General features: G+C 35.8%; 1 protein-coding gene across 2 annotated transcripts in view; it reads left to right on the forward strand.

Moving 5' to 3' along the window:
* UNC13C (unc-13 homolog C) overlaps positions 1–23502 on the forward strand; it is a 598728-nt gene that overhangs the window by 363812 nt on the left and 211414 nt on the right. For both annotated transcript variants that reach the window (XM_060169334.1, XM_060169325.1), the window contains one exon: positions 19994–20127. In XM_060169334.1, coding sequence (XP_060025317.1) covers positions 19994–20127 — 134 coding nt within the window. The remainder of the gene's footprint in view (positions 1–19993; positions 20128–23502) is intronic.

The raw sequence follows: 23502 nt of genomic DNA on the forward strand, positions 1-23502 counted from the left end.
CTTCCAACACTTCACAAATTCTCATGCTATTTCAACATCAGGCTCATACTTGAGATTCAGGATTCCTTTAAATCACATCCAGATAGAGATGAAGCTCCTTGGGTCCTGTTTCTGAAGTGTGATTCCTCTTTACCTAAATACCTGGAAGCTAAAGAGCCAAGTTGTCTGCCACCTCCCACACGCCCCATAGACAATGGTGAGATAGAAATAGTGTAAGTTTCAACAGACATTTCTGTTCAAAAGTAGGGGAGAGATGATGGTCTCATGTCCATGGAAATTCTGAAATCTAAGCAGAAACATGTTGCCTGTTACTCACTGGGGCCCAGTCCTGCTCTCGAGGGGTTTCTCTGTGACTCTTGGCTCCATTCTCTGAGTTCTTGGCCTCGCCCTTGAGTCATCTATCCTGTTCCGTAAGAACCTTTGGGTAGACTTCTAGCCTGCTTCCTACCCGTAGAAATTTGGAATCTAAAGCCCTCTTTTCATTAGTCTCTTTAGATCCAAAGTGATAATAATTTACTTCAAATATCTGTGGACATTCTATTAGACAAAAGCAACACCCATGTTTCTTTCTAAGACAGACCTTTACCTTGGATTAAAAGTCATGTGCTGTAGGACAATGCAATTAAGATTCTTAGAAGTCTTTTTGTCTAGTTGAAAGGAGCCATGAGGCACACCTGTAAGATTACTACAAGCCCCTTTTTTTCTAGTACAAAAATTCTGAAAGGAACTTGCTTAAGATACTCAGGAAGTCTACTGCATACAGTTTATTTTTTTATTTTCTCTGTGTGTGACTTCATATTCCTTTTTTAATTTAATTATTTTATACAGCAGGTTCTTATTAGTCATCCATTTTATACACATCAGTGTATACATGTCAATCACAATCTCCCAATTCATCACACCACCACCACCACCACCACCCCCGCTGCTTTCCCCTTGTGGTGTCCATACATTTTTTTCTCTACTTATGTGTCTCAATTTCTGCCCTGCAAACCGGTTCATCTGTACCATTTTCTGGGTTCCACATATATGCGTTAATATACGATATTTGCTTTTCTCTTTCTGACTTACTTCACTCTGTGTGACAGTCTCTACATACATCCACGTCTCTACAAATGACCCAGTTTCGTTCCTTTTTATGGCTGAGTAATATTCCATTGTATATATATACCATATCTTCTTTATCCATTCGTCTGTCGATGGGCATTTAGGTTGCTTCCATGGCCTGGCTATTGTAAATAGTGCTGCAATGAACATTGGGGTGCATGTGTCTTTTTGAATTATGGCTTTCTCTGGGTATATGCCCAATAGTGGGATTGCTGGGTCATATGATAATTCTATTTTTAGTTTTTTAAGCAACTTTCATACTGTTCACCATAGTGGCTGTATCATTTTACATTCCCACCAACAGTGCAAGGAGGGTTCCCTTTTCTCCACACCCTCTCCAGCACTTGTTGTTTGTAGATTTTCTGATGATGCCCATTCTAACTGGTGTGGGGTGATACCTCATTGAAGTTTTGATTTGCATTTCTCTAATAATTGGTGATGTTGAGCAGCTTTTCATGTGTTTCTTAGCCATCTGTATGTTTTCTTTGGAGAAATGTCTATTTAGGTCTTCTACCCATTTTTGGATTGAGTTGTTTGTTTTTTAATATTGAGCTGCATGAGCTGTTTATATGTTTTGGAGATTAATCCTTTGTCTAATGATTCGTTTGCAAATATTTTCTTCCATTCTGTGGGTTGTCTTTTCGTCTTGTTTATGGTTTCCTTTGCTGTGCAAAAGCTTTTAAGTTTCATTAGGTCTCATTTGTTTATTGTTGTTTTTTTTCCCCATTACTCTAGGAGGTGGATCAAGAAATATCTTGCTGTGATTTATGTCAAAGAGTGTTCTTCCTATGTTTTCCTCTAAGAGTTTTATAGTGTCCAGTCTTACATTTAGGCCTCTAATCCATTTTGAGTTGATTTTGGTGTACAGTGTTAGGAAGTATTCTAATTTCATTCTTTTACATGTAGCCGTCCAGTTTTCCCAGCATCACTTATTAAAGAGACTGTCTTTTCTCCATTGTATATCTTTGCCTCCTTTGTCATAGATTACTTGACCATAGGTGCGTGGGTTTATCTCTGGGCTGTCTGTCTTGTTCCATTGATCTATATTTCTGTTTTTTTGCTAGTACCATACTGTCTTGATTACTATAGCTTTGTAGTATAGTCTGAAATCAGGGAGTCTGATTCCTCCAGCTCCGTTTTTTTCCCTCAAGACTGCTTTGTCTATTTGGGGTCTTTTGTGTCTCCATACAAATTTTCAGATTTTTTTTGTTCTAGTTCTGTAAAACATGCCATTGGTAATTTGATAGGGATTGCATTGAATTTGTAGATTGCTTTGGGTAGCATAGTCATTTTCAGAATTTTGATTCTTCCAATCCAAGAACATGGTATATCTCTCCATCTGTTGGTATCTTCTTTAATTTCTTTCAGCAGTGTCTTAGAGTTTTCTGCATACATGTCTTTTGTCTCCCTAGGTAGCTTTATTCCTAGGTATTTTATTCCTTTTGTTGCAATGGTAAATTGGAGTGTTTCCTTAATTTCTCTTTCAGATGTTTCATCATTAGTGTATAGGAATACAAGGGATTTCTGTGCATGAATTTTGTTTCCTGCAACTTTACCAAGTTCATTGATTTGCTTTATTAGTTTTCTGGTGGAATTTTTAGGATTCTCTATGTAAAATATCATGTCATCTGAAAACAGTGACAGTTTTATTTCTTGTTTTTCAATTTGTATTCCTTTTATTTCTTTTTCTTCTCTGATTACTGTGACTAGGACTTCCAAAACTATGTTGAATAACAGTGGTGGGAGTGGACATCCTTGTCTCATTCCTGTTCTTAGAGGAAATGCTTTCAGTTTTTCAACATTGAGAATGATGTTTGCTGTGGGTTTGTCGTATATGGCCTTTATTATGTTGAGGTAGATTCCTTCTGTGCCCACCTTTTGAGAATTTTTATCATAAATGGGTGTTGACCATGATCAAGTGGGGTTTATTCCAGGAATGCAAGGATTCTTCAATATACGCAAATCTATCAATGTGATAAACCATATTAACAAACTGAAGGAGAAAAACCATATGATCATCTCAATAGATGCAGAGAAAGCTTTTGACAAAATTCAACACCCATTTATGATAAAAACCCTGCAGAAAGTAGGCACAGAGGGAACTTTCCTCAACATAATAAAGGCCATATATGACAAGCCCACAGCAAACATCATCCTCAATGGTGAAAAACTGAAAGCATTTCCACTAAGATCAGGAACAAGACAAGGTTGCCCACTCTCACCACTCTTATTCAACATAGTTTTGGAAGTTTTAGCCACAGCAATCAGAGAAGAAAAGGAAATAAAAGGAATCCAAATCGGAAAAGAAGAAGTAAAGCTGTCACTGTTTGCAGATGACATGATCCTATACATAGAGAACCCTAAAGATGCTACCAGAAAACTACTAGAGCTAATCAATGAATTTGGTAAAGTGGCAGGATACAAAATTAATGCACAGAAATCTCTGGCATTCCTATATACTAATGATGAAAAATCTGAAAGTGAAATCAAGAAAACACTCCCATTTACCATTGCAACAAAAAGAATAAAATATCTAGGAATAAACCTACCTAAGGAGACAAAAGATCTGTATGCAGAAAATTATAAGACACTGATGAAAGAAATGAAAGATGATACAAATAGATGGAGAGATATACCATGTTTTTGGATTGGAAGAATCAACATTGTGAAAATGACTCTACTACCCAAAGCAATCTATAGATTCAATGCAATCCCTATCAAACTACCACTGGCATTTTTCACAGAACTAGAACAAAAAATTTCACAATTTGTATGGAAACACAAAAGACCCCGAATAGCCAAAGCAATCTTGAGAACGAAAGAAGGAACTGGAGGAATCAGGCTCCCAGACTTCAGACTATACTACAAAGCTACAGTTATCAAGACGGTATGGTACTGGCACAAAAACAGAAAGATAGATCAATGGAACAGGATAGAAAGCCCAGAGATAAACCCACGCACATATGGTCACCTTATCTTTGACAAAGGAGGCAGAAATGTACAGTGGAGAAAGGATAGCCTATTCAATAAGTGGTGCTGGGAAAACTGGACAGCTACATGTAAAAGTATGAGATTAGATCACTCCCTAACACCATACACAAAAATAAGCTCAAAATGGATTAAAGACCTAAATGTAAGACCAGAAACTATCAAACTCTTAGAGGAAAACATAGGCAGAACACTCTAGGACATGAATCACATGAAGATCCTTTTTGACCCACCTCCTAGAGAAATGGAAATAAAAACAAAAGTAAACAAATGGGACCTAATGAAACTTAAAAGCTTTTGCACAGCAAAGGAAACCATAAAGAAGACCAAAAGACAACCCTCAGAATGGGAGAAAATATTTGCAAATGAAGCAACGGACAAAGGATTAATCTCCAGAATTTATAAGCAGCTCATGCAGCTTAATAACAAAAAAACAAACAACCCAATCCAAAAATGGGCAGAAGACCTAAATAGACATTTCTCCAAAGAAGATATACAGAGTGCCAACAAACACATGAAAGAATGCTCAACATCACTAATCACTAGAGAAATGCAAATCAAAACTACAATGAGATATCATCTCACACCAGTCAGAATGGCCATCATCAAAAAATCTAGAAACAATAAATGCTGGAGAGGGTGTGGAGAAAAGGGAACCCTCTTACACTGTTGGTGGGAATGTAAATTGATACAGCCACTGTGGAGAACAGTATGGAGGTTCCTTAAAAAGCTACAACTAGAACTACCATATGACCCAGCAATCCCACTACTGGGCATATACCCTGAGAAAAACCATAATTCAAAAAGAGTCATGTACCAAAATGTTCATTGCAGCTCTATTTACAATAGCCAGGAGATGGAAACAACCTAAGTGTCCATCATCGGATGAATGGATAAAGAAGATGTGGCACATATATGCAATGGAATGTTACTCAGCCATAAAAAGAGACGAAATTGAGCTATTTGTAATGAGGTGGATAGACCTAGAGTCTGTCATACAGAGTGAAGTAAGTCAGAAAGAGAGAGACAAATACCGTATGCTAAGACATATATATGGAATTTAAAAAAAAATGTCCTGAAAAACCTAGGGGTGAAACAGGAATAAAGACACAGACTTACTAGAGAATGGACTTGAGGCTATGGGGAGGGGGAAGGGTAAACGGTGACAAAGCGATAAAGAGGCATGGACATATATACACTACCAAAAGTAAGGTAGCTAGCTAATGGGAAGCAGCCGCATAGCACAGGGAGATCAGCTCGGTGCTTTGTGACCGCCTGGAGGGGTGGGATAGGGAGGGTGGGAGGGAGGGAGACGCAAGCGGGAAGAGATATGGGAATATATGTATATATATAACTGATTCATTTTGTTGTGAAGCTGAAACTAACATACCATTGTAAAGCAATTATACTCCAATAAAGATGTTAAAAAAATAAATAAATAAATAAATAAATAAATGGGTGTTGAATTTTGTCAAAAGCTTTTTCTGCATCTATTGAGATGATGATCATATGTTTTTTATTCTTCAATTTGTTAATACGGTGTATCACATTGATTTGCGTATATTGAACACTTCTTGCATCTCTGGGAAAAATCCCACTTGATCATGGTGTGTGATCCTTTTAATGTATTGTTGGATTCTGTTTGCTAATATTTTGTTGAGGATTTTGGCATCTATATTCATCAGTGATATTGGTCTGTAATTTTCTTTTTTGTAGTGTCTTTGTCTGATTTTGGTATAAGGCTGATGGTGGCTTCATAGAATGAGTTTGGGAGTGTTCCTTCCTCTGCAATTTTTTTGGAAGAGTTTGAGAAGGATGGGTGTTAGCTCTTCTCTAAATGTTTGATAGAATTCACCTGTGAAGCCATCTGGTCCTGGACTTTTGTTTGTTGGAAGATTTTTAATCACAGTTTCTATTTCATTACTTGTGATTGGTCTGTTCATATTTTCTATTTCTTCCTGGTTCAGTCTTGGAAGTTTATACCTTTCTAAGAATTTGTCCATTTCTTCCAGGTTGTCCATTTTATTGGCATAGAGTTGCTTGTAGTAGTCTGTTAGGATGCTTTGTATTTCTGCAGTGTCTGTTGTAACTTCTTTTTCATTTCTAATTTTATTGATTTGAGTCCTCTCCGTCTTTTTCTTGATGAGTCTGCTAATGGTTTATGAATTTTGTTTATCTTCTCAAAGAACTAGCTTTTAGTTTTATTGATCTTTGCTCTTGTTTTCTTTGTTTCTATTTCATTTATTTCTGCACTGATCTTTACAATTTCTTTCCTTCTACTAACTTTGGATTTTGTGTGTTCTTCTTTCTCTAGTTCCTTTAGGTGTAACGTTAGATTGTTTGAGATTTTTCTTGTTTCTTGAGGTAAGCTTGTATAGCTATAAACTTGCCTGTTAGAATTGCTTTTGCTGCATCCCATAGGTTTTGGATTGTCATGTTTTCATTGTCATTTGTCTCTAGTTATTTTTTTATTTCCTCTTTGATTTTTTCAGTGATCTCTTGGTTATTTAGTAACGTATTGTTTAGCCTCCATGTGTTTGTGTTTTTTACGTTTTTTCCCTGTAATTGATTTCTAATCTCATAGTGTTGTGGTCAGAAAAGATGCTTGATATGATTTCAGTTTTCTTAAATTTACTAAGGCTTAATTTGTGACCCAAGATGTGATCTATTCTGGAGAATGTTCCATGCACACTTGAGAAGAAAGTGTAATCTGCTGTTTTTGGATGGAATGTCCTATAAATATCAATTAAATCTATTTGGTCTATTGTGTCATTTAAAGCTTGTGTTTCCTTATTCATTTTCTGTTTGGATGATCTGTCCATTGGTGTAAGTGAGGTGTTAATGTCCCCCACTATTACTGTGTTACTTTCGATTTCTTTTATAGCTGTTAGCAGTTGCCTTATGTATTGAGGTGCTTCTGTGTTGGGTGCATATATATTTATAATTGTTGTATCTTCTTCTTGGATTGATCCCTTGATCATTATGTAGTGTCCTTCCTTGTCTCTTGTAACATTCTTTATTGTAAAGTCTATTTTATCTGATATGAGTATTGCTACTCCAACTTTTTTTTGATTTCCATTTTCATGGAATATCTTTTTCCATCCCCTTACTTTCAGTCTGTATGTGTCTCTAGGTCTGAAGTGGGTCTCTTGTAGACAGCATATATACTTATCTTGATTTTGTATCCATTCAGTGAGCCTGTGTCTTTTGGTTGGAGCACTTAATCCATTCACGTTTAAGATAATTACCAGTATATATGTTCCTATGACCATTTTCTTAATTGTTTTGGGTTTGTTTTTATAGGTCCTTTTCTTCTCTTGTGTTTCCCACTTAGAGAAATTCCTTTAGCATTTGTTGTAGAGCTGATTTGGTGGTGCTGAGTTCTCTTAGCTTTTGCTTGTCTGTAAAGCTTTTGATTTCTCCATCGAATCTGAATGAGATCCTTGCCAGGCAGAGTAATCTTGGTTGTAGGTTCTTCCCTTTCATCACTTTAAGTAGATCATGCCACTCCCTTCTGGGTGGTAGGGTTTCTGCTGAGAAATCAGCTGTTAACCTTATGGGAGTTCCCTTGTATGTTATTTGTTGTTTTTCCCTTGTTGCTTTCAGTAATTTTTCTTTGTCTTTAATTTTTGCCAATTTGATTACTATGTGTCTCAGCATGTCTCTCCTTGGGTTTATCCTTTATGGGACTTGCTGCCCTTCCTGGACTTGGATGGCTATTTCCTTTCCCATGTTAGGGAAGTTTACAACTAAAATCTCTTCAAATATTTTCTCAGGTCCTTTCTCTCTCTCTTCTCCTTCTGGGACCCCTATAATGCGAATGTTGTTGCGTTTAATGTTGTCCCAGAGGTCTCTTAGGCTGTCTTCATTTCTTTTCATTCTTTTTTCTTTATTCTGTTCCGCAGCAGTGAACTCTACCATTCTGTCTTCCAGGTCACTTATCCGTTCTTCTCCCTCAGTTATTCTGCTATTGATTCCTTCTAGGGTATTTTTCATTTCAGTTATTGTATTGTTCATCTCTGTTTGTTTGTTCTTTAATTCTTGTAGATCTTTGTTAAACATTTCTTGCACCTTCTCCATCTTTGTCTCCATTCTTTTTCTGAGGTCCTGGATCATCTTCACTATCACTATTCTGAATTCTTTTTCTGGAAGGTTGCCTATCTCCACTTCATTGTTTATCCGGGGTTTTATCTTGTTCCTTCATCTGGTACCTAGCCCTCTGCCTTTTCATCTTTTCTGTCTTTCTGTGAATGTGGTTTTTCTCCACAGGCTGCAGGATTGTAGTTCTTCTTGCTTCTGCTGTACTGCATACACTTTAAATATTCATAACCCTCTCAGGAACCCTGCTTTGGACCTAGACATCTTTGCATGACCATAGAGTCATGCTAGTAAAGTACCCTGGGTTTGATACGTTTCCTGAAACTCTTTCTCGCTTTGAAAGTCTTGTGTTCTGGGGAGATTAAGGATGAAAAAGTTTTCATTTTGAACCCAGAAAGTCCTGGCTCCTTTATATTTCCTTGGAATTCTGCTTGGAAAATGATTCATTTGTTTTTTAGCTCATCTGTCTTTCCAGCTTTATGTTCTACATGACTTTGAGAAACCACTGGACAGATTCATTATTCTGCCAAATCCACCAGCTCACATTTTCTGCTTTCTATATTTATTGCAGGTGACAATGTTGACAAATATTCCCTGCTAAATAACAGGAGTCACCTTTTATCTGGCCTAAAATAACAATATCCTCACTGTCCTTTAGGTTCTCACCAGCAAGTCTTCCGATTTCACTAACGATATTCTTGAAGCCCTTCTAGCTTCTGCCTACCATTCAATCCTAAATCAATGCCACAGGTTTTAGGTTTTTAACGTTAACACCCCACTTCCAGCATTAAATTCTGTTCTAGTTAACAAACCACCATAAATCGTAGTGGTTGAAAACTGTAACAGTAGCTTATTTTGCTCACAAATCTGTCATGTGGGTAGGTCTGGGTGTCAAAATCTCATCTCCACTCTGTGCAGCTTCAGCTGGTCTGGCTTGACTGGAGCTGGGGAATCTACTTCCCAGAGGCTTACTCATATGGCTAGCAAGATATTCTGGCTGTCATCTGGGAACTGCACCAGGTCTGTTGGTTCTTCTCCACATGGACTTCTCCATGGGGCTACTTGGGTGTCCTCACAATTTAGTGGCTGGATTTTAAGAGCAGGTGGTCCAAGAAATAGGAATTGGGAGTTGCCAGTTTCTTAAAACCTCAGCCTCGACACAGAGATAGGTCACTTCTACCATATTCTTTTGGTCAAAGTCACGCATATTCAAGGGAAGGAAATATAGGCATACCTTTTATGAAAGGATTATCAAAGAATTTAAAGGCATCTTAAATCCTCCTCAGTAGTCTAGCTGTGTACTCAAGGAAAAGGGGAAACAGATATGGTGAACAGCTATCCTTTCTCTGCCACAGTGTATTCTACCCTTTAAAAATAGTAGTCATATATTCGATGGGTATTAAGTTACAGTTGTACAAGTTCTAGAGATCTGCTATACAACATAGTGCCTATAGTTAATAATATGATATTGTGAATTTAAAAATTTGTTGGGAGGATAGGGCTCCTGTAAAATATTCTTACTACAGGGGAAAGGGATGGGAGGAAAGGGACACAAGGAAACTTTTGGAGGCAATGGCTAGGTTTATAACCTTGTTTTTAGTGATTCTATCGTGGATGTATACATATGTTTAGACTCATCAAACTGTGTACATTAATAAATGCTGTTTTTGTATATCAATTGCACATCAGTAAGGCCATAAAAAAAAGTAACGTATTTGTAATCAACATCCCATCAAATGCTCAAAACTTATGTGTTCATCTCTGTGAATTTAGTTACTGGAGTATAATCATAGACAGTATATTAAAAAGAAACCCAGAGATTGTGGTCAATTTTTAGATACAACATGGACAAAGGATTTCTTGTATACCTTTAAATGGCTGGAGGTTTATAACATTTGTAGAGATCTGATATTTAGACATTTTTTCCTTATGTTGTACTAAAATCTTCTCTATTGAAAGTTTTACTCACAAGTACTAGTTTTGTTTTCTTGACCATGCAAGACAAATCCAATTTCTCTTCTAATCTCTTTCTATACCACAGTCCATCATGTATTTGAAGTCATCTCTCATGGTACTCCTGAGTTTGGTCTCAGTACTACTAGTTGTCTTTAATATGTAATATCTTAAATTGAAAATAAATGCCTTCTAGATGTGACCTATTACAGTTTTTTTCTTTTTAATGCAAGTTTAATTTTTGTAAAGAGAAAAGGGGAAAACTATTAGGTTATCCATTAAAATATTAATATTTTATGTTCAAGAAACTGTCTTATACATCTCTCAGAATTTGAACAAGAACCTTGTCAATTAGCAGAGCATTTACCATAAATTTAATTAAAAGTGAGTATTCACCTGTTATGGTAATAAATGTCTCTTACTGAAGATGTTCTACTTATATACTTGCTAGAACTACCAGAAAAATAGGATTAGGTATGTATACTCTGATTTCAATATTAAGAATCCAAATTTGAAGAAATTAATTCCTTGCCCAAGTTTGGACAAATTAATGTAAGCTTAGAACAAAATATAAGTTCCTGATTCCATGTTCAATTATTTTTTTTCTATTATTCCATACTGTTAACTAATTTGTGTGGATATATTTAAAGTCCACATTCAAAGTTATGACAATTTATAGTATGTATAGATCATTAACTATGTACAGTCTATTGAAATTCAAGGAATCATATAGAGATTTTAAAAACCACATGGAGTGTCCAAATTTTGAAATGCAGTTTTGGCAATTTAAGTGTCAGCATATCTCAAACTTACTGAAGCTGAAAAGACCCAGTGAAGATTCTGTTTTGCTGTAATACAAATACAATATTCTAATATATGGAAATTCCTTGTTTTTTTCTAACCATATTAACATATTTTTGGTTTTTAGTAATTACTCTAATTACTAGGTGCTCAATTTTTTTGTTCTCAATTAGCAACAGTAAATTAAGTTATTTGGGTATAACAGTAATTTCCTAGTGACTCTTAATTTAAAAAGTAATGTGTTACAAAGGGATCAGCATAGCAATCTTATCAACACCTGGAATGGGCACCACATAAATATCCAATAAGTTACTCCACCTCCTCTTAAAATTAGATAACTATGTAGTTGGAAATTCGTCATATGTAAAGATAAAAGAGAAGTCTTTTGTTATCACACAGAATGCAAAATCTAGCAACCTATGACTGACATTGGCATCCAGGAAGAGCTGTATTACCCTTCCTTTAAAAAAAAAACCAAACAAAAAAACAAACAAAAACAGACCTATTTTTAACTGACTGACAATTTAGTAGTGAGCTCTACCTATGGATGTGAGGATTTCGGAAGAGCAGAGCTGTACGTGTTAAGTCCAGACTCCCAGGCATAAGTCTAGTTATCTTAATTTAGTAGGTCTGCAACAGGGACTCTAAAATCAAGTGTATGTATTTCTAATAAGAAACCCAGGTGATTCTGATGTAGATGATCTATGGACCAGACTTAGAAAAACACTGGGCAGTGGCAGCTTTGCATATAGTCTCAGATTTCACTGCTTGGTATGTTTCTTTTAAGTTCTCTGCAAAAGTTACAATTCACATTGTCCCAAAGCATTTTTGCTATGGATTTTAAAAGCTAGTTATACAATTAATTATGGCAACTGGAATTTAGACTCTGCCCCAGTTAGCAGAGTTGCTTAGTTAGAAAGCAACAGTGGCACAACTTTGTGATGAAAGTAAACTCAGGTTGACTCACAGATAACCAGAATACTCAGGGCTATTCATTATGTGTATGATCACGATCCAGCTCATTAGAGAATCCAGGCACTAAGCCTCATTCAGGATAACTTCCCAGAGTCTCTCCCATTCATGACCAAGTTTAAGTGACTTACTATACATCAGGAAAATTCAGTGGTGAAGAAGGCATTTAAGATTAACAGTGGAAAAACCTTTGAAGAATTAGGTAGATAAAAAGGTGATAAACTTGCAAATGGTCTAAGTAGAGATGAAATAAACTTTGCCAAAGGCAAAAAAATTTTTTTTTCAATAAGTAATGGGAAATATTGGCACCACCTTAAAATGGATGCCCCATTTATCTTAGCTCTTAAGATGTATAAGGAGACTTAGGTCATCAGTTACAAATACTAATGCTTCCATTTAGCAGTCATTTTCAAACTTTTTAATTAGAGGGAGGGGTCACGAACCTGCTGATCAGTAACTTAATTTGCTTCTTTATGCCTTAACAAACAAAATCCAACTCTGTCTTCTGCCATTTAGCTGAGTAATTTGTGTCAGGCTCAGTTTCCTCATCTGTCAGGCTGTTTACTCATCTCTAGAATGCAGAAATTGCAGTAAATGTTTCAGTAGCCTTTTCAGTACTACACTGTGACTCAAGAACAAAGAGGTATAGCAGTGTGGGTAGGTCTGTGAGTTCTTGGCTGTTAAGAAGTGAGCAAAAAAGATTTGCATTTACTTCTTCGCTGATTTAAACTTCTGTATCTCTTCCTCTCTTATCTTGCTTGTGGACAGTCTCCTTGATTTTACTCCAAATGCAAGACCCTGGAATCCAGTTGACTGCCTTTGTCTGAGCTGAGAAAGAATTGTAGAATTCTTCGGTGTGGTGACCAAGTTTCTCACATACAGTTAATACATCTTAACAATCTTTCTCCTTGTTTATTTTCTTCCTGTTCTAGGTACAAGTCTCCCTGAAATATTTTAACATCCTGCTTTTTAAATTTCCTATCTACCCCTTCACACCTTGATCAGAGACTCACATCATTTTCCCTAAGTGTAATCAGTCAAACAAGGATTTAGCCTTCTGGAATTACCAAGATAAGCAATTTTAGTGAAGTCATTCTGGACACTATAGTGTCATTTTGATGGTTTCCTATATTTGGGCAAGTAGAATGGGAGTCTGTGAAGTGCTGGAACTTCACTCTCTGGATCTCCTATTATGTCCATGTCTGGTTGTCCATCCTGCCCAAAGTTGAATGGAATTAAACCGACACTAATTGGGAGAAGCAGATAAAATGACTGCAGTTATATGAACTGTAAGGATTAACTAGTAACTTTAGTAAGAACTTTTGGGACATTGGATACTGATTATAAAGCAGTATCAATTAAGAAAGCTCTATAAATTAGGAGTTTGGAATTAATATATACACACTGCTATATATAACATAGATAAATAACAAGGACCTACAGTATAGCACAGAGAACTATATTCAATATCTTGTAATAAACTGTAATGGAAAAAAATGTGAAAAAGAATAGATATCCATATTTATATCTGTTTTTTAATATTAATCCCAAACTCCTAATTTACGGAGCTTTGTTAATTAATACTCTTTCATCATTCATCAGTATCCAGTGTCCCCAAAGTTCTTACTAAAGTTTCCTTTATAGAATTACAAGTTATAAAGTTATACGTATATATACATACAACTGAATCACTTTGTTGTACACCTGAAACTAACACAACAGTGTAAATTAAATATACTTTAAAAATGGTTGAAAAAAAAGAAAGCTCTAAAACTGGGGGGGGAAACAACTGGCAATTAACTTAGAACCAAACCCTCCTTGTGCCTGTAACTCTCAAACTGCAGGTGAATGCTGAGCAGTTGTGAGTCTCAAGAATGCAGGACCTGTGCAGGGATTTCACATAAGCATCCATAATTTTATTTTCTGAAAGCATTCCTTCTCATTCAAGATATATAACTCAGGATAAAAATCAGCCCATTATTATTAGTGGGAGGTAATGGTTGTCATCTGTGTCTATAAACTATGTAACCAGGGCTTGGAGTTGAGGATATAAAGAGAAAACCAAAGCTATACATTTTTTAATGTGGTCTACATGTTCTGTTTTTAGTGAAGAAGAAGCGGTCAGAAATAAGGTAACCCTCAGTTTCTTCATCTCTGAAATCAGGATTTTAATGTTTGGCTTTGATGTTTGAAAATCAATGAAGACCACCCAAATGAGAACAGACAGAGGCTGTTTATTCAGATCTTACTCAAACAGCGAAGGCAGCCAACATCACTTTTATTTGGCCCAGACTCAACAGCAGACAGGGAAGTGGGATGCTTTATAGTGAAAACAGCAAGGACGGTTTCAGGTCTAGTATGATCAGAGCTTGTTGGCCTGGGGAAACGGGGAGTCACCTAGCTAGAAGAAGGCATCTTGTGTGCATGATTTGGGTGACATATTTGGCTTTCAATGCTTGGTCCTGAGTTAGAAGTCAGGGTAAAATATAAGGAAACTGGCAGTCATTGACTAAGTCCTGATCATTCTGGGCCGACTGTTGCAGAGATTTTGGGTTGGTTTCCCAAACTGGTTCTGGAGATTGTGGGTCAGATTTCTGTCATATGTGGTCTGGCCATTGTTCATTTGTATATTAAGTCTCCAAGGCTGCAAGTTTGTTGTCAGAACTGACCATGGAATGAGTTAAAAAGATGCCTCTGTTGCTGTTTTTGGAGATGGTAGAAGTATTATTAGACGATAAAGGAAAGGCAGTAATGTTTTGGAGAGAGAAGCAAGAAGCGTGTCTCCACGGATGTAAAAAATGTTCCACCTGCTGAGGGAAGGGTACCTAGAGAAACTGTATCTAATCCTGCCTAAGTGAAGGCCAGTATAAATGTCCTCCTTTCTCCTGGCTGATAAACTGTCCACGTTGCTCTTCATAAAGATCTCAAATCCCCTGAGCATTTGAAACTTTATGTTCTGCTTCCAAAACCAGTAACAAAGTTCCAATTTTTCTAACCTGTGAACTGCTAGGACTAAGATGTCCTTATCTCCGAAGTATGAGAAGACATACAGCCAACTCAGAGTCAGAGGATGTTGCAAACTTATTATAAAAGAGCTATCTAGTTCATATTTTAATATTAATTTACTTTGCTAGCCTTTTTGTTATAATTTAAAGCTTATTTCTTTTTTAATACTCAGGCTTACCTCTATTTCATTTTCTTTTGTGTCTTTATATTCACGCTGTCCTGATTTTCCATCTATAAGCCTTGTTGCCAAAACTTTCAGCCATCACTTACCTTGAAAGAAGACCATCTTTCTACGTACACTGCAGCGGTCACCTGCTCACACGCACACAAATTCTGTAAGTTCTTTTTAGAGTTACCACAGCTTCCTTATCTTACCTGAGGTATCATTTTCCTCAGCTCTTCTCGACCTTCACTCTAGAGCCCTTTACGTGATCTCTATCCCTGCCCCGCCATGGTCTGAATGCCTAAACACAAACTTCCTCCTCCAACAATCTGCTGTCCTTCCTTTCTCCTCCCTCCTTTTTCTAGATCTACTCCTCCATCTTCCCTCCCATTTCTCTTCTTCCTTCCTCTGGACCATAAAATATATTTGTTCCAACACTCCAACCATTCTGGTCAAACACTTAAATCCTTTTCCTACTTCATTGCCCTCCAGTAGTAAATCCAACACTCTGTTTCCTTGATTTCTGAATCCAGTCCTGGAGGAAACTCATGATGGTCCAGAGTAGCATCCTTGTAAGTGCAGGGCCCCACCCTCAACAGCGCTCCCCAGCTCCCTGGCAGGGCCACTCTGGGTCCAACTCAAGGCCCACTTTCATTCCTTGCAGAGGTTGTTTCAAACTTTTACTATTTACTCCTCCCCTTTTCTCAGGATAGAAATTTCTAGCTGTCCTTTCTCACCATCAACAAGACTTATCTGCAAGATCTTTATTGCCTGACTCAGAGGAAGCCTTGCTCTTCATTTACATTCAAGTCTAATCCTCCAACATTTACTCTGGATCCCATTTTCTCCCATTTCAACGGGGGCCTCACTCCCCCATCTATTCCCCTCTTTCATAAAATGTTATTCTCTTTTAGACTTTATCCCCAAGGTTTTTCCTCTAGCCATGTAGTCTTCTCTCTCTCTCTTTGAGTAAACTTGTTTACTCCGTAATTTCAGCTACCACATACATCCTGGAATTCTTCAAGCTATCTCCGTAGTCCAGAGTGCTTTCTAAACTCCAGGCTGGTTTACCTAATTACCTTATGGGTAGTTTCATTGACTTTTCCCTCTCTCTCTTCTTTCTCACCATTTACATAATGAGTTCTATTAATTTTACCTAACTATTTCATAGTATTTTCATAAACCTATCAATTTTATTTATTGACTATTTCATAAGTTTTAATTTATTAAACTTCCTGCTACTGCCAAATCATTTTTTAAAAACACAACTGTAATTAAGTATTCCCGTGTTTAAAATCATATAATAGTCCTCATCAAATTTAGTTTAAATGCAAATCCCTTCATATAACACAAAATGTCTTTCAGTATTTGACCCCTGCATCTCTCTAGCCTTTTGTTTCCCAAAGTATACTCAGAGGAACACTTTTTCTGTGGAATGTTTTACAAGATGGGATGTGGGGAATAGGAGGGGAGTAGAAGACTCTCAAATTGGCCCTGGGACCAACAGCACCAGAATTACTTGAGACTTTATTATATATGCAAATTCTCAAGCTTCACCCTAGACCTACTGAATCAGAAACTCTGGCGGTAGAGCCTACCGATCTGTGTTTTAGCAAGCCTGCCCAGTGATGCTGAAAAACACTAAAGTTTGAGAACCTCCATCTTAGAGAATCACAATGTACATTAGCATCTTACTACAAGAAGTCTGGAAATAACGTACTTAACTTCATTTAAGCAAAATTTCCTCAATTTGAGCATGGACCGTGTGTGTGTGTGTGTGTGTGTGTGTGTGTGTGTGTGTGTGTGTGTGTGTGTGTGTGTGTGTGTGTGTGTGTGTGTGTGATACTCACTAATATCCAGTAGAACTAATGTTAGAGAAACTTGTCAAAAGCCTGCAGCCTCACATTGCTAGTAATTCCCCAATTAGTGTCATGTGCCTTTGCATTTAAACATCCTACTGCATTAATCTACCAAATATCTCCCCCCAACCCTTGTCTGGCCAGCTCCTTAGAGGAGGTATTTCAAAATTATATGCTTATTGAACAAATACATGGGATGGAACAGAAATATGTTGTAGAAACCTTAGAAGTGTTGCTAGGTCCTACTACCATGAAGATATAATCTGTTATTTCAACACTTTTTTATATATAATGGTTCTCTCTGTATATTGATCTCTTCTTAATGGAGTATCTTCATATTTTCTTCTTTGATATTGTGAAAGTATAATGTACATCTTATCAGCTTGTCTGTACAAGCTTTTTGTACTGAAATATCCTTTATAAATATGATGACTAGAAGGTTTTTCAGCTGATCCTACACCCTGGTGACTTTCTACTTTTAAACATTTCTCTCCCCATTATACTTTCACAGTCTTTCTTTCATATCTCTTTCCTCAATTATCTATTAACAAAATAATTTTTAGACACTATAATAACAATGACCATATTAAGATTGACATACTAAGTCATAGCTTTATAAACCTATTGTATTTTATTTGTTATTAATGAGGTTAATATATATTATACTTTTATATAATATAAATATATTTTATTAAATTTTTCTTGTGATACATATTAATTCATAGGGGTTTTAGTAAATATTAATACACTTATTACTAGCTTTCAGAATTTCTACTGCCATTATCTTAATTTTTCCAACCACAATTTCAAATGCCCCAGTAGACTTCTTAACTATTCATAAAGTGTTACTTAGAAAAACTGAGTTCCTAAGCAGTCAAGTATTCTTGTATAATGGTTGTACTACATGTTTCAAACATGCAGTTTATTCAAATGCACTAGTAAAATACATAAAGCATGATTTATGCTACTGATATGTGGTACGTAAAAACTTCATGACTCAGCATCAGGTTTGGTTTATTCTGATGCAGCATACAGAATTTTATGCAAAAATCATTACCAACTGTAATCCTCTGATGTCATAAAAAAGTAATCTGTGACAACTAAGGGACTTTGGAATTAATGTATATTCAACTATTTTGGTCTCTGCCATTTCCCAGATCACTCTTTGCAGAATGATGATAAGTGACTCTGGTGTTAGACATGTCATCAGTAGTCATTTATTTTTATTTATTCACATTACTTGAAACGTTAGGCATATAGTTTGGCTATATACACATCAAGATGATTAATGATAGTATTCTCATATAGTCCACCGTTGCCATCAGAACTAATTTTACTTACAATCTTCACAACTCACCAGGTTCTCTGGCTTTCTAACTACATCATAGAGAAGGAAATCTGTTGAGCTTAATGTAATGAATAAATAATTATGTTATTGTGACCATAATAAATTCTTGTTCGTAAAAGAAAGATAAATTTCAATAGAAAATGTAATTTAATAATAGGCAAAGTGAGACATTTGTAAGCCTTTTTTGCTGCCTTTTTCTTATTAAAGATCTTCTGATGTGCCTTGGTGTACCTAAGGAATTAAAAGAGGAAGGCTGCCAGAGTTTCAAGTGGTTCTCAGGGACCAGATATATAAGATTCTTAAGATCCTTTGGAGACTGCTTATAGTTCATTCTGCCAATTTGAAGTAATTTGTCCTAGCCACTAATTTTTTGACTATTTTAGCTCTTCGACTTTTAGTATCTGTTAAATTTTGAGCTTAAAGGTAAATCAACAGCATTTGGAAGCACCCTAGGAAAATTAAAGTCCCTAAAGGTGCATTATAGTCTGTGTATGAGGCCTCTAACAGTAAGTGGATTTAACACAGGGTTATATTTTAACTTAAGTGAGAATATAATAGTGTGATGACTCATCCAAATCTGGTTACCTGTCTTGGGCAGCATTAGACGATAGGCATACAACCATTCAGCAGAGGGTGGCTGTTCTTTGGAAAAGACATGGTAGTTGGATAGGGCAAAAGATTGGATCAAGTAAAATCGAATCCACCTTTTGTATGAGAGCCCATAAATTTCCTGAGCTACACATTGGAGCTTTCAGATACCCTGGATATATAAGATTATAAATAATTCAGCAAAAACAAGGAAACAGTATGCTTCCCACTGAGTCATATACTTGAGTGAAAATTGTCTTGTCTTTATCTTTTTTGCCTTATTTAAAAAAGTACATGTGAAAGAAGTGTTATAAGAAGAATGCCCACCAAACAAAGTGACCAGAATAATTTATTTGTGTGTTCAAAGGAATTGTGTTTGTTGAATATGAAGTTTAGATGTTAAAACATTCAAAACTGTTATTATACTCTGTTAATCTCACTGTAAATTTAGATCATTGAGGCAACACTCTTCCTAGAGGTGAGAGTGGAGAATTCATTCAGTATGGTAAATCAAGAAGGATCCCAATATGATTTAAATACACATACATGCACACACAAAAAAGATAGACTTAGGAAGTTTTTGTTAACTAGATACATTTGTGAGTGGAATGAGAGAGTTCCAGACCATTCATGCAACTTGTATATGCTGTCGTATTTAACAGTACTGGCTTTGTAACCAGGCAGTCTTGCTTGAGTTCAGCCCACTTTACTACCAGTGTGACTATGGACAAATAGGCAGGACAAATTTTATATACAACACACACACACACATCATTGTACAAACAGAATTCGACCTTTTGCCTTGGAAGAAGCCACATTAAAGGGATAATTTCTACAATAATAATTCCTAAGGTCATGAACTGCAATAGAGGAAGAGAAACCTCCATTCCAGAACCAAAGTATTTAGGAGTTCAAGCCTGGCCATTGTGACTTTACCCTATGGGATGCATTCAATGAAGAGAGGAAACCTGAATTTAATAGCTTTGGCTAGCATGATCTGAGAGTTGTTCCATTACCCCTTTTCTCTAATCCTCCTGTTTGACAGTGACATCTAACTAAAGTCATACCATTTAACCTTTTCTTTTGCATGTTGCGTGACCTTGTGAGCAGAGTAAGAAACGGGACATTCCTCGGGAAGATCAGGGACCAACCACCAAGAATTTGGATTTTTGGCCCCAACTTATTACACTGATGGTCACGATTATTGATGAGGATAAAACTGCCTACACTCCTGTCCTGAATCAGTAAGTACACTGTTTTGGTAATAAATGGATTTTATTCCACTAAAGTTAAGAAAACAAAATATTTGAAGTATGGCTTATACTCTCATGACAATGACAAACTTTTCCAAAATCAAGCTATAGAAAGCAGTATAATTTTTATCAGTAAATATTAATTCAGTGATATTATGAATTTTTAGTTTCAGCCTCATACAGAGTGATTATTTGGATGTGGAGACAAATATTTCCCACAAATTTATTTTTATTTGATGTAGAAAAATTTCTTCTTTCCACTGGTTTCTTTCATTGTCTTAAAATAAAAAAAAATGCAATCCCCCGAAACTAAGAAGAATGTTAAAGAGTATTAACATATTCCACCATGACTTTACTAATAGTAAGGATTTTTCAAAAAAACTTGCTTTCAAAATAGTTGTGTATGCTAGATGTAACAAATTTAATGCAGTATTTAAGAGAACAAGTCCATTTTCTCAAATAACCTAAGCCTATGCCTCCATGCATAGAATTTGTAAATTATGAGCAGGTTAGCAAGGCAGATGAATTAAAATTCGTGGCTGTTCTAGAAGACTCTGAAATCATCAACTTACCAACTTAACACTAGCTATGAGACCTTGGGCAAATTATCTAATTTCCCTGGGTCTCAGTTTCCTCATATATAAAATAAGGATATATTACCAGATAATTTCCAAGATTCAGTCCACCTTTAATGTTGCACATTTAGGATTTATTTCACACCTACACGTCGAGAGCTATACAACCAAAATAACAGCTGACTCTGCCCGCAGGGCATTTGCAATCTGGTAATGGAGAGAATATCCTGACATATTGGTCATACCTGAAAACCTGTGGGCAGCAGGAATAGCAGAAATAGACAGACCATGATGTACATTCAGGCTTAATATGGAGAACTGGTTTTATTATTTCTAATTTTTTGTACTGGTCAAGACAGTTAGGGTCAAAAAGCTTGTGTGGAATACAATTGAAATTCCAATTATAGAAGAAATACCTGTAAGTATTCCAATTTTTATCCTTTCCTGTTTCTTCACCACCCATTTTCACCTGCCCTGAATTTATTCTAAATGTGGAGAAAGTATTCCTCTCTTTGATAGGCAATGACAGCATCATTAGGTTTACCTTTACACTTTCTTCTTCCTTTTCCCCTTATATCCACCTTTTCTGCCTGATGCCAGAGTGTATTATGATGACCATCTGTAGAGACTTTCTCTTATTCTCTTCTGATAGCTCAGGACTAGATCCTCTCTTTTAACATATGGCATGTCCTCAGTTCCTCCTGGACAGCTTTGTGGGCTAGATATGTTTTCTCATTCATTCTTTGGATCTTTCTTGAAGATACAGATTTCCTAAAGGTAGGGACATCAATAACTTGTTTCAAGACTGTGCCCTCGGGCTGGGGTAGGTCAGTTGATTAATGAGAATGGAATGAAAACAAACATCTGCTGAGAAATGCTAATTAAAGGTTCTTAGAAAGGATTTTATTTTTAATCAAATGAATTCTTTACATTTACCAAATATTCAGGATATTAAAAGATAACATTATAAAATCATGGAATCAAAGTTCCCCCAAATCATCCTTAATCATATACCATTAAAGATATACAAAGATTTTAGTTACTTTTTTGTGACTGTGTTAAAGGAAGTGGAGGGAATGCATTTACTTATGGCAAAAATAAATTTTAAATTATGAGCTAAATTAAGTCTACTAAGTATAAAAATGAGCAAGGACACAAGGAAAGAAGAGAAATGTCTTTGTCTTGCTTTTTATTTTTGTTTATAGTGTCAGTTTGGAGTCACTTTTGTTCCAGTGAAAACCTAGTTCTAATAAAGCTGAACGCTTTCCCTCTGTTGGGAATCTATGCTTTATGATTGTATTTGCTCAGATTTTGAAGATGTTCTAAAGATTTTTTGCTTTACTAAGGATCATTGCATTTTGTTTCTCATTTAATTAAATCTATATTTTAAGTGAACTCACCTAGATAGCAAGGTGTGCTCTTAGTGGCCAATGTTGCATTTGTGTAATTTGGTGAGATTTCCATTCATGCACGTTTCTTTATTTGTGCAATGTGTCATCACATTTAGGCATCACTAATTATCTCACTGGGTAGTTAGACTATTAGGATCAAATAGGCTGATAGTTGTGAATGCAGATTCTGAGCTCCATGCCAAATCTACGGAGTTAAGATCTGAATTTGGCACAGAAGTCTGCATTATTAATAAAGTATCCCTTATGTGGTTTGTATACACCAGAGTATGAAGGCACAGGTCAGTTTGTGAAGGACATGTCCAGCTAAAACAAGTTTTGGTTTTTATTTTGAAGGTAATGGCAAGAGAATGGATGATTTAAAAATATAGTCTTATTTTTATATCTTTCTTGTTTTTAATATCTAAGATTATTGATATAAATAATTAATTGAATGAAGTATTCATGGTTATTTTGATTAAAAAAATATTGCAAGCATTTGCTTATTCAAGTTTGATAACAATTTATAATAGTTGCAGAAAGTAAACATGAGGGGAAGGATTTGTTTTATTTTGTACACTGGTATGTATCCAGGCATACATATTGGTTGAATTAATGAGTACATTAAAGTAAATCCATATGTGTAATTGGTATCTGTTCTCTCTGTTCCTACTCCATGGATTAACTGATGTACTAGAGTATTTCTTTGAGTGATACGTCTTCACATTTTAAAGATTAATTTTATGAAGTGGCTTTCCAGGTGTTTCTATTTCATTGAAACTGAAAACTATTAAGCACAGTATTTTCAGATCTTTCAATGTGGGTCTCTCTCTCCCTTTTAAATAGATGTATTGAGGTATAACTGAATACAGTTAAAAATTTAATTAGTTTTGACATATGCATCTAACCATGAAACCATCACCACAATCAAGATAATAAAGATATCTGTAACCCCAATGAGTTTCTGTGTGCCTTATGCAACCCACCCCAGGCAACCAATGGTCTGCTTTCTAATACTACAAATTAGTTAGAAATTTTTATCCTTTTGTATAAAGGAATAATATATTATGTACATTTCTTTGTCTAATTTCTTTCACTAATTACAACTGTTTTGAGATTCATCCAGGTGGTTGTGGGTATCAATACTTCATCTCCTTTTATTTTTGAGTAATATTCTACTATATAGATACACCACAAAATGTTTATCCATTCATCTCTTAGGATTAGGGTTAAGGTTAGGGGGTAAATTTGGATTTTTTTTCAAGATTAGGTTTCTGTGAATATTTGTTTGCAAGATTTTGTGTAGACATATTCTTTTATTTTCTTTGGGTCATGTAATATGTACATGTTTAATATTTCTTAAAACTGCCAAACCACTTTCCAAAGTGTTTGTATATTTCCAA

Source organism: Lagenorhynchus albirostris, chromosome 1 (assembly GCF_949774975.1).
Source record: "Lagenorhynchus albirostris chromosome 1, mLagAlb1.1, whole genome shotgun sequence".
NCBI classification, from domain to species: Eukaryota; Metazoa; Chordata; class Mammalia; order Artiodactyla; family Delphinidae; genus Lagenorhynchus; species Lagenorhynchus albirostris.